The sequence below is a fragment of the Gopherus flavomarginatus genome, chromosome 18, assembly GCF_025201925.1.
Source record: "Gopherus flavomarginatus isolate rGopFla2 chromosome 18, rGopFla2.mat.asm, whole genome shotgun sequence".
Classification (NCBI taxonomy): Eukaryota; Metazoa; Chordata; order Testudines; family Testudinidae; genus Gopherus; species Gopherus flavomarginatus.
The window spans coordinates 4,902,722-4,918,019 of record NC_066634.1 but is presented as its reverse complement, the minus strand read 5'-3'; the positions used below and the strand labels follow the sequence as shown (position 1 = coordinate 4,918,019).

General features: G+C 62.5%; 1 protein-coding gene across 1 annotated transcript; it reads left to right on the top strand.

Annotated features, from left to right (window-relative positions):
* The first annotated feature begins 7,128 nt into the window (after window positions 1–7,128).
* Window positions 7,129–8,875, top strand: KCNJ14 (potassium inwardly rectifying channel subfamily J member 14). Its single transcript, XM_050928283.1, has 2 exons — window positions 7,129–7,755; window positions 8,363–8,875. Exons 1-2 carry the CDS (start codon window positions 7,129–7,131, stop codon window positions 8,873–8,875), a joined length of 1,140 nt encoding a protein of 379 aa, XP_050784240.1.
* Window positions 8,876–15,298: the final 6,423 nt, after the last annotated feature.

The following is a 15,298-nucleotide window of genomic DNA, read 5'->3' as shown; positions in this document are numbered from 1 at the left end:
TTCTCGGCCAGCGCTTTGCAAGCATTAGCCTCGTCTGCACGCGACTGTACAGCTGTATAATACGGTGCCATTGCAATGCTCATAATAAAATGGTTGGATGCTTGAAACCAAACTGAGTCATTGGATTGCATTGAAACATTGTTTTGGCAGGCGTTCCCAGGGGCTGTCGGTTGCTCACTCTGGTCTGTTATTGTACGGTCTCTCAGAAGCACAGGAGTTGCTCCCAGATTGGTTTGTTATTGTAGGGTCTTTCAGGAGCCTAGGTTTGCGTACAGAATGGCTTCTTATTGCAGGGGGCAGGGGGGAGAAGTCTCAAGCTTTTGGGTTCTGTAAACAATGGTTTGTTATTGTAGGGTCTCTTAGAGACAGGGGGATACACATGCTAGTTTGTTATTGTAGGGTCCCCCCAGCCATCTCCTAGCAGCCTGTCCAGCCCCACTCCCTGGGAAGATGTATGGGCATGGGAGGGTGGGGGGCAGTATGGGTTTGTGGAGGGTGTACGGATGTGGGGGGGTTGCATGGGCCGGGCTCCAATTCAGCCCCCCCTTCAGACTAAAACTACAACTCCCATGAGCCCCCATTCTGCAAGGGGGGGAATTAACCCCCCTCCCCTTAGGAAAGGGGGTGCAGAGAGGGGAAGGGGGAAGCTGCTCACCTGGGTGGCTGCCAATCCCCCATCTGCCCCCAGGAGGGAGCCAGCAGCCTGCAGACAGCAGGGCTCCAGGCACAACCCAAGGCAGAGACCAAGGGCCTTACCCCGCCTGGGTCTGGGTCCCAGGAGGCCCCGACGTGCAAGGAGCAGGTTTGGGCCACCCCAGGCGCCCTGCAGAGCTGCAGGCCTGGCTCCGGCGGGAGTCAAAGTGTGAGGGGCAGAGAGACAGTGGGGAGCGTTTATTGGCCCCAGTATCCCCCCCCCGCTGCACCCCAGAGGGGCCACATCCCAGCATCAGGCGAGGGGTCCCCATACACCCAGCTCCTGCACCCACCCCAGAGGGGCCACATCCCAGCATCAGGCGAGGGGTCCCCATATACCCAGCCCCCGCACGCCACCCCAGAGGCCTCTCGGCGCCGGGAGAGGCATGGTGTGTGGGGCTCTGGTAGCAGCGAGGCTGTGGGCGGCCGTTCATCGATCCAAGGGGTGAGTGGGGCCTGGGCTGATTAGCAACCGCAGGACGCAGCCCGTCCCCTGAGAGCATTTTCCATCTATCGATTCGCCTTTTGCTCTCAGCCGGGCAGCCAGAGCAGGAGCCGGCACAGAGCGAGCGAGAGAATGGGGGAGGAGAAAGAAAGAAAGAAAGAAAGAAAGAAAGAGAAGAGAAGAGAAACTGGGGAGAGGGAAAGAACAAAAAAAGAGCTAGTGATGGAGAGAAAGAAGTGATAAAGGTAGGAAAGAAAGGAGGAATTTCTTTCTTTCTTTCTTTCTTTCTTTCTTTCTTTCTTTCTTTCTTTCTTTCTTTCTTTCTTTCTTTCTTTCTTTCTTTCTTCTGACACATTCACTTGTTCCAGTGACCCTAGAACCAGATTCCAGCTGCAGACTGGCGGCCGGCGCGGCCGATCCTGCTCAAGCTGGAGGTGGGACCTGGCAGCGTTCCCCCCCCCCCCCAGCGCCCTTCCACTCCCAGCTTAGAGAGCTCAGCCCAGGGCTGGGCCAGGGGCCAAGTGTCTGCAACTCCCACTGTTGTGTGTGTGTTGGGGGGGGACGAGTGAGGGTGACACACACAGCAATAGAGCGCGAGCCCCAGCCAGACCATCCGCCTTCCACAAGAAGAAGGGAGCGAGAAAGTCTCTGGAAGGCAGGAGGGAAAAGGAAAGGGGGGAAGGAGGTAGAAAGGGATCAGTGCCAGCGGAGAGATGGAGAGACGTCTGATCTCGGACAGGTAAGGGGACCCGGCTGGGCCGTGGCTGGGACCCGGGGCAGGGGATCCTGGGGTAGAGCCAGGGATGCGGGGGCTGGTTCCACTCCCTCGGGCGTCCTGACCCCCAGTACCCCTGCCATGTCCGTCACTCCTCCGGGGCGGGGGTGGTATCGGAGCCATCCCCACTGGGGATGGCAAGGAGACCACGCAGGTATAAATGCCCAGGAGAGATGGACAGATGGACTGAGGGGTGTGTGGGGAGGGTGGATGGATCTATGGATGAGGTGTGTGGGGAGGGTGGGCTAGAGAGCTAGAGGGGTGTGGGGATGGATGGATAGAGGGAAGGGTGTGGGGAATGGATGGACAGATGAGGTGTGTGGAGGGATGGATGGATCAGGGCTGGGGGAAGGATGGATGGAGAGCTAGAGAGGTGTGTGGGGAGGATGGATGGATCTATAGATGAGGTGTGTGGGGAGGGTGGGATAGAGAGCTAGAGGGGTTGTGGGGATGGATGAATAGAGGGAGGGGTGTGGGAAATGGATGGACAGATGAGGTGTGTGGAGGGATGGATGGATCAGGGCTGGGGGAAGGATGGATGGAGACCTAGAGAGGTGTGTGGGGAGAGTAGATGGATCTATGAATGAGGTGTGTGGGGATGGATGGCTAGAGGGGTGTGTGGGGATGGATGGATAGAGGGAAGGGTGTGGGGAATGGATGGACAGATGAAGTGTGTGGAGGGAAGGATGGATCAGGGCTGGGGGAAGGATGGATGGAGACCTAGAGAGGTGTGTGGGGAGAGTCGATGGATCTATGAATGAGGTGTGTGGGGATGGATGGCTAGAGGGGTGTGTGGGGATGGATGGCTAGAGGGAGGAGTGTGGGGGATGGATAGACAGATGAGATGTGGGAGGATGGATAGAGGGAGGGGTGTGGGGGGCTGGACGGACAGAAGAGATGTGGGGATGGATGGCTAGAGGGAGCGGTGTGGGGGGATGGATGGACAGATGAGGTGTGGGGATGGATGGATAGAGGGAGGGGTGTGTGGGATGGATGGACAGATGAGGTGTGGGAGAATGGCTGGATCAGGTCTGGGGGAAGGCTGGGTGGAGAGCTAAAGAGGTGTGTGGGGAGGGTGGATGGATCTATGGATGAGGTGTGTGGGGAGGGTGGGATAGAGAGCTAGAGGGGTTGTGGGGATGGATGGATAGAGGGAGGGGTGTGGGGAATGGATGGACAGATGAGGTGTGAGAGGATGGATGGATCAGGGCTGGGTGGAGAGCTAGAGAGGTGTGTGGGAGGGTGGATGGATCTATGGATGAGGTGTGTGGGGATGGCTGGGTACAGGAGACGTGGGGGATGAATGGATGGATGGATGGACGGTGCATCTATAGCTATCTAGACAGAGGAGTATGGAGATGGATGGATGGATGGATGAGGGGTGTGTGGAGATGGAGATAGATGGCTGAGGGGTGGATGGAGATAGATGGCTGAGGGGGTGAAGATAGATGGCTGAGGGGGTGTGTAAGGAGATGGATGGATGGGGGTGGATGGAGAGGGATGGCTGAGGGGTGGATGGAGATGGATGGATGGGGGTGTGTGGAGATGGATGGATGAGGTTGTGGGGTGGATGGACAATGAGGGGCCAGGGATTGGGAGCCATTGGGGATGGAGGGGGGAGGAGGGATCCACTGGGCAGGCTAGGAGTTGGGGGGCAATCGGAGGGATCCCTGGAGGGGCAAGGAAACAGGAGGCCAATGGGGTGCCAGCAGGGGGGGCAAGGGCAGCGGGTACAACCCCCGATTTAGGGTTGCCCCCAAAAAGCTGCTGCCCCCAGCCTCAAGATGGGGCAGTGGTCTGAGGCCTCCCTCCCTTGCCTGCCCCCCAGCCCTTGGCGTGACCCAGGGGCAGCCCCCCGACCACCACTGCCCCAGGCAGCGTCTCTCAGATCTGGCAGTGACTGGCCTGGTTTAGCTCAATGTCCTTCAGTCGGCAGCTCAAGGACAGAGCCGGGGGAGGTGCCCCCCGTGGCAGTTCTGGGGGGCACTGGCTGAATGAGAGAGGGGCGGCGGGGGGCTGTGAGGGGGCATGGCGGTGCCGGCTGCTCCTTGCCCAGCCCCTCAGTCTCAGCAGCCACCATGTGTGGGGCAGGGAAGGGGTCCCTCTAGCTCAGACCGGCAGGCACCGTGGGGGGTTCCCCTTCACTATGGGGGGCAGGGGGCTTGCCTGGCTTATCTGGGCACCGCTCACGTAACCAATTCCCCAGCACTGCGGGGGTTATGGGGCCCGGCGGGGACGAGACAGGGAGCAGCCCCAGTGGCAAGGATCCCAGAATGGTCCCTGGGAGGTGGAGTACCAGGGTAGATGGGACAAGGGGCTGATCCCAAGGGGCTGGGAGGGGGGGCGGGGTACCAGGTAGATGGGCCCGTGAGCCTGGTGCTCCCCATTCCCAGCCCCCCAACTTGCAGATAGCTCCTCTTCTCACACACCAGGGTCCCCCCTCCCCACGCCAGTGGCTCTGTGACCCCCCCCTTTCCTCAGCTGTGCCAGTCTCAGGGCTCCCCTCTAGCTCACCCATCATATCTGGGCTGGCCGGGGGGAAGTTCCCAGCCTCCGTCACTCGGGGTGGCCGGTCAGAGCCGTTGCTTCAAGGAACAAGCTCCTGCAGTGGGGAGGGGGGACCTAGCCTGGCCCCCTGCTCCATCCATCCTGCCTCCCCCCCACCAATCAGGTGCTCAGCCCTGGCCTGGGAGCTGGGGGACGGGGGAGCGACAGACTGTGACGCGGGGGGAGGAAGCTTAGCCAGATTAAACTCGATGTGGGGGCCAAGGAGGGGACCAGCTGGGGCTCAGAGGGGTGGGGAATGAGACAGGGGACCCCATGGAAAAAGGGGGAAACAGGGAGGTGGCAAAATCTGCAGATGATACAAAACTACTCAAGACAGTTAAGTCCCAGGCAGACTGCGAAGGGATCGCTCAAAAGTGGGTGACTGGGCAAGAAAGTGGCGGATGAAATTCAATGTTGATCAGTGCACATTGGAAAACATCATCCCAGCTATACATATACAGTGATGGGTCTTAAATCAGCTGATCCCGCTCCAGAGAGATCTTGGGGTCATCGTGGAGAGTTCTCTGAAAACATCCACGCAATGTGCAGCGGCAGCCAGAGAAGCGAACAGGAGGCTGGGACACATCAAGAAAGGGATAGATAAGAACTGGAGAAGGTTCAGAAAAGGGCAACAAAAACGCGTAGAGGTCTGGAACGGCTTCCATATGCAGAGAGATGAATTAAACGGGGACTTTTCAGCTTGGAAAAGAGGCGACTAAGGGGGGATATGATGGAGGTCTATAAAATCATGAGTGATGTGAAGAAAGTGAATAAGGAAAAGTTATTTACTTGTTCCCATAACACAAGAACTAGGGGTCACCAAATGAAATTAATGGGCAGCAGGTTTAAAACAAACAAAAGGAAGTTCTGCTTCACGCGATGCACCGTCAACCTGTGGAACTCACTGCCGGAGGATGTTCTGAAGGCCAAGACTATAGCAGGGTTCAAAAAGGAGCTAGATAAGTTCCTGGAGGACAGGTCCGTCGATGGCTATTAGCCAGGCTGGGCAGGGATGGTGTCCCTACCTCTGTTTGCCAGAAGCTGGGAATGGGCGACAGGGGATGGATCACTGGATGATTCCCTGTTCTGTTCATTCCCTCTGGGGCACCTGGCATTGGCCATTGGGCTAGACAGGACACTGGGCTAGACGGACCTTTGGTCTGACCCAGTGCGGCCGTTCTTATGTTCTTATGGGGGTACCGGCCCCGGGGGGGGGGACTGGCTGGCTCAGGGGGCAGGGAATTGGGCACTAGACCTTTCCCCTCTAGGGGGGTGCTGACACCAGGGCAGGGGATTGACTGACTGGAGGAGGGGGCTGGCGAGGGCTGGATCCCTCACCAGAGATTAGATATTGACTTTGTCATGAAATGCCACTTACAATCCTACACCTCCCCACACACACACACACACACACACACACACACACTCTGGCCGCACAGAGCAACATAAACTGCTGGTGGGGGGGGGGGGGACGGGGAGGCTAGTGGCAGCTGCAGAGGGGGACGGCTGAGGGCAATCCCAGGTCCCTGTAGTGGGTGTGCGGGGGCAGCTCTAGACATGTATCCACCCCTCTTCCCTGCCAAATTATCGTTGTAGAGTCATAGCCTGGCCCTGACCTCTGGCTTGGAGAGGGGAGTGGGGCTGAGGGGTTAGGGCAGTTGTGGGCGGATGCTGGGAGCCAGGACTTCTGGGTTCCATTTCTGGTTCCCTTGCTGTACGGTGTTGAGCAAATCCCTGCCTCGGTTTCTCCTTGTGGAGAATGGGAACAGGATACTGAACTGTGACCCTGCTTCGTGGAGGGGTATTAATTTGCCTTTTGGAGGAAGAGACTCCCTAGGAAGCCAGACCTGAACGTGGGGTCCTGGGGCAGGGGGTGTCTCTCAAAATGCCTCCCTTTTCCGGGGTCTCTTTCCCTCCAGAGCTCCCAGAACTCCACGGGACTATTCTGTGCACCCACAAACTGCTGTTTAACCCCTGCATCTCACGCCTCCCTCCCCGATTCTGTCTGGTGATTCCCTCTAAGGGAAGGGCGGGATACTGAGGTAGATGAGCCCGTGGGGCTGATTCAGGGGGCACAGAGTGGCCAGGATACTGAGGTAGATGGGCTCGTGGGTCAGATTCAAGGGGGCAGGGAGGGGGGCAGGATACCAGGGTAGACGGGCCGGGTGGGGCTGATCCAGGGGGGCACGGAGTGGCCAGGATACAGGGGAAGATGGACCCAAGGGGCTGATCCAGGGGGCAGGAGCGGCCAGGATACCGGGGTAGACGGGCCAGTGGGGCTGATCCAGGGGGCAGGAGTGGCCAGGATACTGGGGTAGATGGGCTCGTGGGTCAGATTCAAGGGGGCAGGGAGGGGGGCAGGATACCAGGGTAGACGGGCCGGGTGGGGCTGATCCAGGGGGGCACGGAGTGGCCAGGATACAGGGGTAGATGGACCCGAGGGGCTGATCCGGGAGAGCAGGACACCCTACCCCATGCCACATCCCTGCCCTGGCCACCTGCCATCCCCCCCCCCCGCAGAGCCCCACAACCCCCTCTCCTCAACGCTGCCCCTTTGTCTCCCTGCCCCCTCTGCAGGCTGGGCAGGGCCCCGGGGCTGTCCCAGGCTGCCGTCTCCCGCTGACCGCCCCACGCCCGCCGAGGCTGCGTGCCGGGGGTGTCCCGGGCCATGGGGCCAGAGCCGCTGCGGGACGAGGAGGAGGAGGACGGGGGGCCCCCCCGCCGCAGCCGCTTCGTGAAGAAGGACGGGCACTGCAACGTGGAGTTCGTCAACCTGGGCGAGAAAAGCCAGCGGTACCTGGGCGACCTGTTCACCACCTGCGTGGACGCCCGCTGGCGCTGGCTGGCCCTGCTCTTCTCCCTGGCCTTCGTGCTCTCCTGGCTGCTCTTCGGCCTGGCCTTCTGGCTGGTGGCCGCCCTGCACGGCGACCTGGGCCCCGCGCCCACCCCGCGCCCGCCCTGCTTCACCCAGGTCACCGGCCTGCTGGGCGCCTTCCTGCTCTCGCTGGAGACCCAGACCTCCATCGGCTACGGCTCGCGCAGCGTGACCGAGGAGTGCCCGGCCGCCGTGCTGGCCGTGGTGCTGCAGTGCGTGGCCGGCTGCCTGCTGGACGCCTTCCTGCTGGGGGCCATCATGGCCAAGATGGCCAAGCCCAAGAAGCGCAACCAGACGCTGCTCTTCAGTCGCTGCGCCGTGGTGGCCCTGCGGGACGGGAAGCTCTGCCTCATGTGGCGCGTGGCCAACCTGCGACGCAGCCACCTGGTGGAGGCCCACGTCCGCGCCCAGCTGCTGCAGGTGGGGCTCAGCGGGGAGTGGGGGCTGTGGGAGGGGAGTGGGGGCTAGTGGTTAGAGCAGCAGGCTGGGAGCCAGGACTCCTGGGGTTTCTCCCTGGCTCTGGGAGGGCAGTGGTGTCTAGTGGTTAGAACGGGGGGGGGCTGGGCTCCAGGACTCCTGGGTTCTCTCCCTGGCTCTGGGAGGGCAGTGGGATCTAGGGGTTAGAGCAGGGGGGCTGGGAGCCAGGACTCCTGGGTTCTCCCACTGGCTCTAGCAGGGGAGTGAGGTATAGTGGTTAGAGCAGGAGGGGCTGGGAGCCAGGACTCCTGGGTTCTCTCCCTGGCTCTGGGAGGGCAGTGGGGTCTAGTGGTTAGAACGGGGGGGCTGGGCTCCAGGACTCCTGGGTTCTCTCACTCCCTCTGGGAGAGGAGTGGGCTCTGGTGGTTACAGTGGGAGGGGCTGGGAATCAGGACTCCTGGGTTCTCTCCCCGGCCCTGAAAGGGGAGTAGGGTCAGGGGGCCGAAGCAGGCAGGGCCACGGATCCAGTGGCTGATGAGGGGGGCTGACGGGGTGGGTCTCCCAGCTTCCATCCCATCACTAACTTCCCCGCCCCGTTCCCCCCGCCCAGCCCCGCGTGACCCCTGAGGGCGAATTCCTGCCCCTGGACCAGCGGGACGTGGACGTGGGCTTCGACAGCGGCACCGACCGCCTCTTCCTGGTCTCGCCGCTCACCGTGGTGCACGAGATCGACGACACCAGCCCCTTCTACGGGCTGGGGCCGGCCCAGCTGGCCCGGGCCGACTTCGAGCTGGTGGCCATCCTGGAAGGCATGGTGGAGGCCACGGCCATGACCACGCAGTGCCGCACTTCCTACCTGCCAGGCGAGCTGCGCTGGGGCCACCGCTTCGCCCCCGTCCTGGCCCGCTGCCGCCGCGGGCGCTACCGGGTCGACTTCCACCACTTTCACCGAACCTACCCGGTGCCCGGCACCCCCCGCTGCAGCGCCCGGGAGCTGGGTCAGCAGCACCCCAGCGCCCCACGCGCCTGCTTCTGCTACGTTAACGAGCTGGCCCTGCGCGAGCAGGAGCAGGAGGAGGAGGAGGACGGGGCCACGGGCGGCCTCGGGGCCACGGAGACGTGAGGGCACAGCACTTGCGGGGAAGGGGGCTCGTAGGGGGCCAGGCCAGGGTGGGGTGGGGGTGGAGGTGGATGGGGAGGGTTTGGGGGTCAGTTCCTAGCGGGCAGGTGAGTTTGGGGGAGTCAGTTTCTGGGTGTTGGAAGGATTGGGGGGCAATTCCCTTGGGGGTTGGAGGGTTGGCTCCTGGGTGCTTTTGGGGGTCAGTTCTTGGGGGGGTAAGGAGGCAGTTTCTGGGGTACTGGTTGTTGAGGGGCAATTCCTGGTGGGCTGGGGGCTGTTTCTGGGGGGCTGGGTTTTGGGGGACTCAGTTCCTGGGAGGGGCAAGGGAGGCAGTTTCTGGGGGGTTGGGGATTGGGAAGTCAATTCCTGGGGGGCTGGGGGCTGTTCCTGGGGGGCTGGGTGTTGTGAGGTCAATTCCTGGGGGAATGGGGGCTATTCCTGGAGGTTGGGGGCAGTTCCTGGGGGCTGGGTTTTGGGAAGGTCCATTCCTGGGGGACTGGAGGTAGTTCCGGGGGGGGGCTAGGTGTTGGGGGTCAATTCCTGCAGGGATGGGGGCTATTCCTGGGGGTTGGGGGCAGTTCCTGGGGGCTGGGTTTTGGGGGGCTCAATTCCTGGGGGGCTGGGGGCAGTTCCTGGGGGCTGGGTTTTGGGAAGGTCCATTCCTGGGGGACTGGAGGTAATTCCGGGGGGGGGCTAGGTGTTGGGGGTCAATTCCTGCAGGGATGGGGGCTATTCCTGGAGGTTGGGGGCAGTTCCTGGGGGCTGGGTTTTGGGGAGGTCAATTCCTGGGGGGCTGGGGGCAGTTCCTGGGGGCTGGGTTTTGGGAAGGTCCATTCCTGGGGATGTGGTGGGGGGAGTCAGTTCCCAGGGGGTGGTTGTTGGGGGGGTCCATTCCTGGGGGGATGAGGGGGCAGTTGTTGGGAACTGGTTCTTGGGGCTGGGATGGAAGGAGCAGCCCCAGCTTGACTGGGCAGATCCTGACTATCTGTCTGTCCGTGCATCCGTCTGTGCCCCCCAAATGGCCCCAAAGTGACGCCTGATGACACAGAAATAAAGAGGATTTGGAGAGGGAAATCGGCTCCATCTGATTATTGGGTGGTGAACGGGGTTTGGTGGGTGTCACTGCCCCCCCGACCCTCCCCACCATGTCAGCTAACGCTGCCCCCTCCCCAGGGACTCCCCCACTCCATCAACCAATGCTCCCCCCTGAGGGACTCCCCCTATCCCATCGGCCAATGCTGCACCCCAGGGATCCCCCCCATCCCATCAGCCAATGCTCCCCCCTGAGGGACTCCCCTTATCCCATCAGCCAATGCTGCACCCCAGGGATCCCCCTATCCCATCGGCTAATGCTGCACCCCAGGGATCCCCCCCATCCCATCAGCCAATGCTCCCCTCAAAGGGACTCCCCCACTCCATCGGCCAATGCTGCACCCCAGAGACTCCCCCACTCCATTGGCCAATGCTTCCTTCTGGGGATTCCCCACCACGTCAGCAAATGCTGCCCCCCTGGGACTCCCCTGTCAGCCAACGCTGCTCCCCAAGAGACCCCCCACGCTGCCCCCTCCCAGAAGCCCTACCACAGGGACTCCCCTCTCCCCCGCCCAGCGGGCAGGCAGGGTCTGTTCAGGTGGTTCCAGGCCCGGGCTCAGATGCCCAAAATAACCAGCAGCAGAATCCATTTACTAGAACTAGAGAGAGATTCCCGCGGGGTGATGGAAGGTTTGAAGAGAGCTGGATGGAGGAGGAATTATAGAGGGATGGAAGGACGATGGAGGGAGAGATGATGGAGGGAGGCAGGGATGGAGGGAGGAATTTAGGGATGAGGGAGGGATGCAGGGATGATAGAGGGAGAGGGAGGGAGGGATGATGGAGGGATGATAGAGGGATGGAGGGATGAGGGAGGGATGCAGGGAGGGATGATGCAGGGATGGAGAGATGATAGAGGGATGCAGGGTGGGATGGAGGGATGATGGAGGGATGCAGGGTGGGATGGAGGGATGATGCAGGGAGGGATGATGGAGGGAGGCAGGGATGGAGGGAGGAATTTAGGGATGATGGAGGGATGCAGGGATGATAGAGGGAGAGGGAGGGAGGGATGATGGAGGGATGCAGGGTGGGATGGAGGGATGATAGAGGGATGGAGGGATGAGGGAGGGATGATGCAGGGATGGAGAGATGATAGAGGGATGCAGGGTGGGATGGAGGGATGATGGAGGGATGCAAGGTGGGATGGAGGGATGATGCAGGGAGGGATGATAGAGGGATGCAGGGATGATGGAGGGAGAGAGGGATGGAGGGATGCAGGGTGGGATGGAGGGATGATGCAGGGAGGGATGATAGAGGGATGCAGGGATGATGGAGGAAGAGAGGGAGGGAGGGATGATGGAGGGTTGCAGGCTGGGATGGAGGGATGATAGACGGATGGAGGGATGATGGATGGATGCACAGACAATGGAGGGAGGGAGGGATGACGGAGGGATGGGAGGGAGGTATGGAGGGATGACAGAGGGATGACGGAGGGTTTGAGGAGGGCTGGGAGCTCAGATAAACCTGACAGAGTTTCTATCACTAATCTCAGCCCCTGAGTCACAGCTAGGGCCGGGGAGAGAGCACCCCACCAACGGGCCCAGCCCGGCTCCTCCCCCCACTCCCAGCCCCCTCTCCTGCAGCCCAAGGGTGTGGGGACCTCGGTGCTCAGCACCCACTCCAGTCCCTGACGCACTCATGGCCTGGCGCTGCCGCAGCGTCTCTCTCACACCTTGTCCGGGCGATAAGGCCCAAAATAACCTCTCGAGTGCCCCAATCTTGGGTCAAGGGATGGGGGGGGGGCTGGGTTGGGGGGAGGGGCGCTGTCTGATTGGGCCCATCCCACATGAAGGGGCAACCCCAGGGAGGGGGCCAGGTCCAAATCCAGCCCTTCCCCCCTCCGCCACCCTCCTGAGCCCAAGGGCAGGAAATCAGAGATGGGGATTAGCAGGGAGGGGGGGGCAGCCAGCTGTTCCCCCAGCAGGAACCCCCTGGCCCAGCTCCCCCCTCCCCCTGCTCAGCTGCTAATTCCATCCCTGGGCATCCAGCCTGGTCCTTCCCTCGTCATCAGGGACACGGGCTTGGCAGGGCGATGGGGGCACAGGATGCCAGCCAGATGCTGCCAGCTGCCCCCGCCTGTGCCCCTCACTCCCGACCCGCAGCCCCCCCAGCCTCTCCCTCCAGCCCTGCCGGTGCCCCTCAATCCCAATCTGCAGCCCCCCCAGTCCCACCCCCAGCTCTGCCAGTGCCCCTCACTCCCGACCCGCAGCCCCCCCAGCCTCTCCCTCCAGCCCTGCCAGTGCCCTCAATCCTGACCCACAGTCCCCCCCAGCCTCTCCCTCCAGCCCTGCCAGTGCCCCTCAATCCTGACCCACTGCTCCCCCCAGCCTCTCCCTCCAGCCCTGCCAGTGCCCCTCACTCCCAACCCGCAGCCCATGCTAGCCCAGCCCTGCCCCACCCCAAGGCTCTGCCAGTGGCTCCCCCCAAGTCATTTCAGACCCCCAGGAGCTCTGCCTCCCCCCACAAAGTAGCTATTTCTCAGAATAGCCTGTGATGGGGGGCTGTGACGGGCAGGGGGCGTCGCCCCCATTTTCCCACCCCCGGGGGTAGACGGGGCCCCTGGGTCTAAGCTGGATTCCCGACTGGTCCCCTTGGAGCCCACACACCCCCCCTTGGCCCCACCCCCGCTCGTGAGCTCAGCGCCCCCGGTGGCTGCATGGGCACATGGCAGGGCTGTCTATGGGGGTGTATTGGGGTGGCCATGGGGGTGTCTATGGTGCAGAGAGGTTGGAGGAAGGAATGTCTATGGGGTGTCTATGGGGCTGTCTATGGGGTGGAGAAGGGAGGGGGTGTCTATGGGGCAGAGGAGGGAGGGGTGTCTATAGGGTTTCCTATGGGAGTGTCTATGGGAAAGATAGGGTGGAGAAGGGAGGTGGTGATCATGGGGGTGTCTATGGAGAGAGGGGGTGGAGGAGGTGGTGTCTATGGGGCTGTCTATGGGGTGGAGGAGGGAGGGGTGTCCATGGTGTGGAGAAGGGAGGGAGTGTCTGTGGTGTGGTCTATGGGGTGGAGGAGGGAGGGGTGTCTACAGGGGTGTCTATGGGGGTGTCTGTGGGGCAGACAGGGTGGAGGAGAGAGAGGTGGCTATGGCATGGAGGAGGGAGGGGGTGACTACGGGGGTGTCTGTGGGGCAGACAGGGTGGAGGAGAGAGAGGTGGCTATGGCATGGAGGAGGGAGGGAGTGACTACGGGGGTGGCTATGTGGCTGTCTATGGGGTGGAGGGAGGGTGGATAGGGGGTATCTATAGGGCAGATGGGGTGGGGGGTGGCTATGGGGCAGAGGAGGGAGGGGGTGACTAGAGGGTATCTGTAAGGCAGATGAGGTGGGAGAGGGGGATGGCTATGGGGCAGACAGGGTGGAGGAGGGAGGAATGGCTATGGGGTGGAGGAGGTGGAGGAGGGAGGGGTGGCTATGGGGTGTAGGGAGGGTGGATAGGGGGGTATCTGTGGGGCAGAGAAGGGATGGGGTGGAGGAGGGAGGGAGTGGCTAGGGGGTATCTGTGGGGCAGACGGGATGGAGGAAGGGGGTGGCTATGGAGTGTAGGGAGGGTGGATGAGGGTATCTGTGGGGCAGAGAAGGGAGGGATTGGCTATGGGGCAGAGGAGGGAGGAGGTGGAGGAGGGGGTGGCTATGGGGCAGAAGAGGTGGGGGAGCTATGGGGTGGAGGAGGTGGAGGAGGGAGGTGGCTATGGGATGTAGGGAGGGAGGATGGGGGTATCTGTGGGGCAGAGGAGGGAGGGGGTGGAGGGGGTAGCTATGGGGCAGAGGAGGGAGGGGGTGGCTATGGCGCAGAGGAGGTGGGGGGCTATAGGGTGTAGGAGGGGGAGGAGGGGGTGGCTATGGAGTGTAGGGAGGGTGGATGGGGGTATCTGTGGGGCAGAGAAGGGAGGGGGTGGAGAGGGTGGCTATGGGGCAGAGAAGGGAGAGGGAGGCTATGGGGTGGAGGGGGTGGAGGAGGGGGTGGCTATGGGGCAGAGAAGGGAGGGGGAGGCTATGGGGTGGAGGGGGTGGAGGAGGGGGTGGCTATGGGGCAGAGAAGGGAGGGGGAGGCTATGGGGTGGAGGGGGTGGAGGAGGGGGTGGCTATGGGGCAGAGAAGGGAGGGGGAGGCTATGGGGTGGAGGGGGTGGAGGAGGGGGGGTGGCTATGGGACGTAGGGAGGGAGGATAGGGGGTATCTGTGGGGCAGAGGAGGGAGGGGGTGGAGGGGGTATCTGTGGGACAGAGGAGGGAGGGGATGGCTATGGGGCAGAGGAGGTGGGGGCTATGGGGTGTAGGAGGTGGAGGGGGGGTGGCTATGGAGTGTAGGGAGGGTGGATGGGGGTATCTGTGGGGCAGAGAAGGGAGGGGGTGGAGGGGTGGCTATGGGGCAGAGGAGGTGGGGGGCTATGGGGTGTAGGAGGTGGAGGGGGCGTGGCTATGGAGTGTAGGGAGGGTGGATGGGGTATCTGTGGGGCAGAGAAGGGAGGGGGTGGCTATGGGGCAGAGAAGGGAGGGGGAGGCTATGGGGTGGAGGGGGTGGAGGAGGGGGTGGCTATGGAGTGTAGGGAGGGTGGATGGGGGTATCTGTGGGGCAGAGAAGGGAGGGGGTGGAGGGTGGCTATGGGGCAGAGAAGGGAGGGGGAGGCTATGGGGTGGAGGGGGTGGAGGAGGGGGTGGCTATGGGGCAGAGGAGGGGGGGTGGCTATGGGGCAGAGGAGGGAGGGGGAGGCTATGGGGTGGAGGGGGTGGAGGAGGGGGTGGCTATGGGGCAGAGGAGGGGGGGTGGCTATGGGGCAGAGGAGGGAGGGGGAGGCTATGGGGTAGAGGGGGTGGAGGAGGGGGTGGCTATGGGGCAGAGAAGGGAGGGGGAGGCTATGGGGTGGAGGAGGGGGGGTGGCTATGGGACGTAGGGAGGGTGGATGGGGTATCTGTGGGGCAGAGAAGGGAGGGGGTGGCTATGGGGCAGAGGAGGGAGGGGGAGGCTATGGGGTGGAGGGGGTGGAGGAGGGGGTGGCTATGGGATGTAGGGAGGGAGGATAGGGGGTATCTGTGGGGCAGAGGAGGGAGGGGGTGGAGGGGGTAGCTATGGGGCAGAGGAGGGAGGGGGTGGCTATGGGGCAGAGGAGGTGGGGGGCTATGGGGTGTAGGAGATGGAGGAGGGGGGGTGGCTATGGGATGTAGGGAGGGAGGATAGAGGGTATCTGTGGGGCAGAGGAGGGAGGGGGAGGCTATGGGGTGGAGGAGGTGGAGGGGGGGTGGCTATGGGGTGTAGGGAGGGTGGATGGGGTATCTGTGGGGCAGAGGAGGGAGGGGGAGGCTATGGGGTGGAGGAGGTGGAGGAGGGGGTGGCTATGGG

What these genes read in the sequence shown, in the direction of transcription:
- KCNJ14 (XM_050928283.1), top strand. Translation starts at nt 7,129, where the DNA reads ATGGGGCCAGAGCCGCTGCGGGACGAGGAGGAGGAGGACGGGGGGCCC. An exon ending in TCCGCGCCCAGCTGCTGCAG is followed by an intron (nt 7,756 to 8,362) that starts GTGGGGCTCAGC and finishes CCCCCCGCCCAG; the next exon opens with CCCCGCGTGACCCCTGAGGG.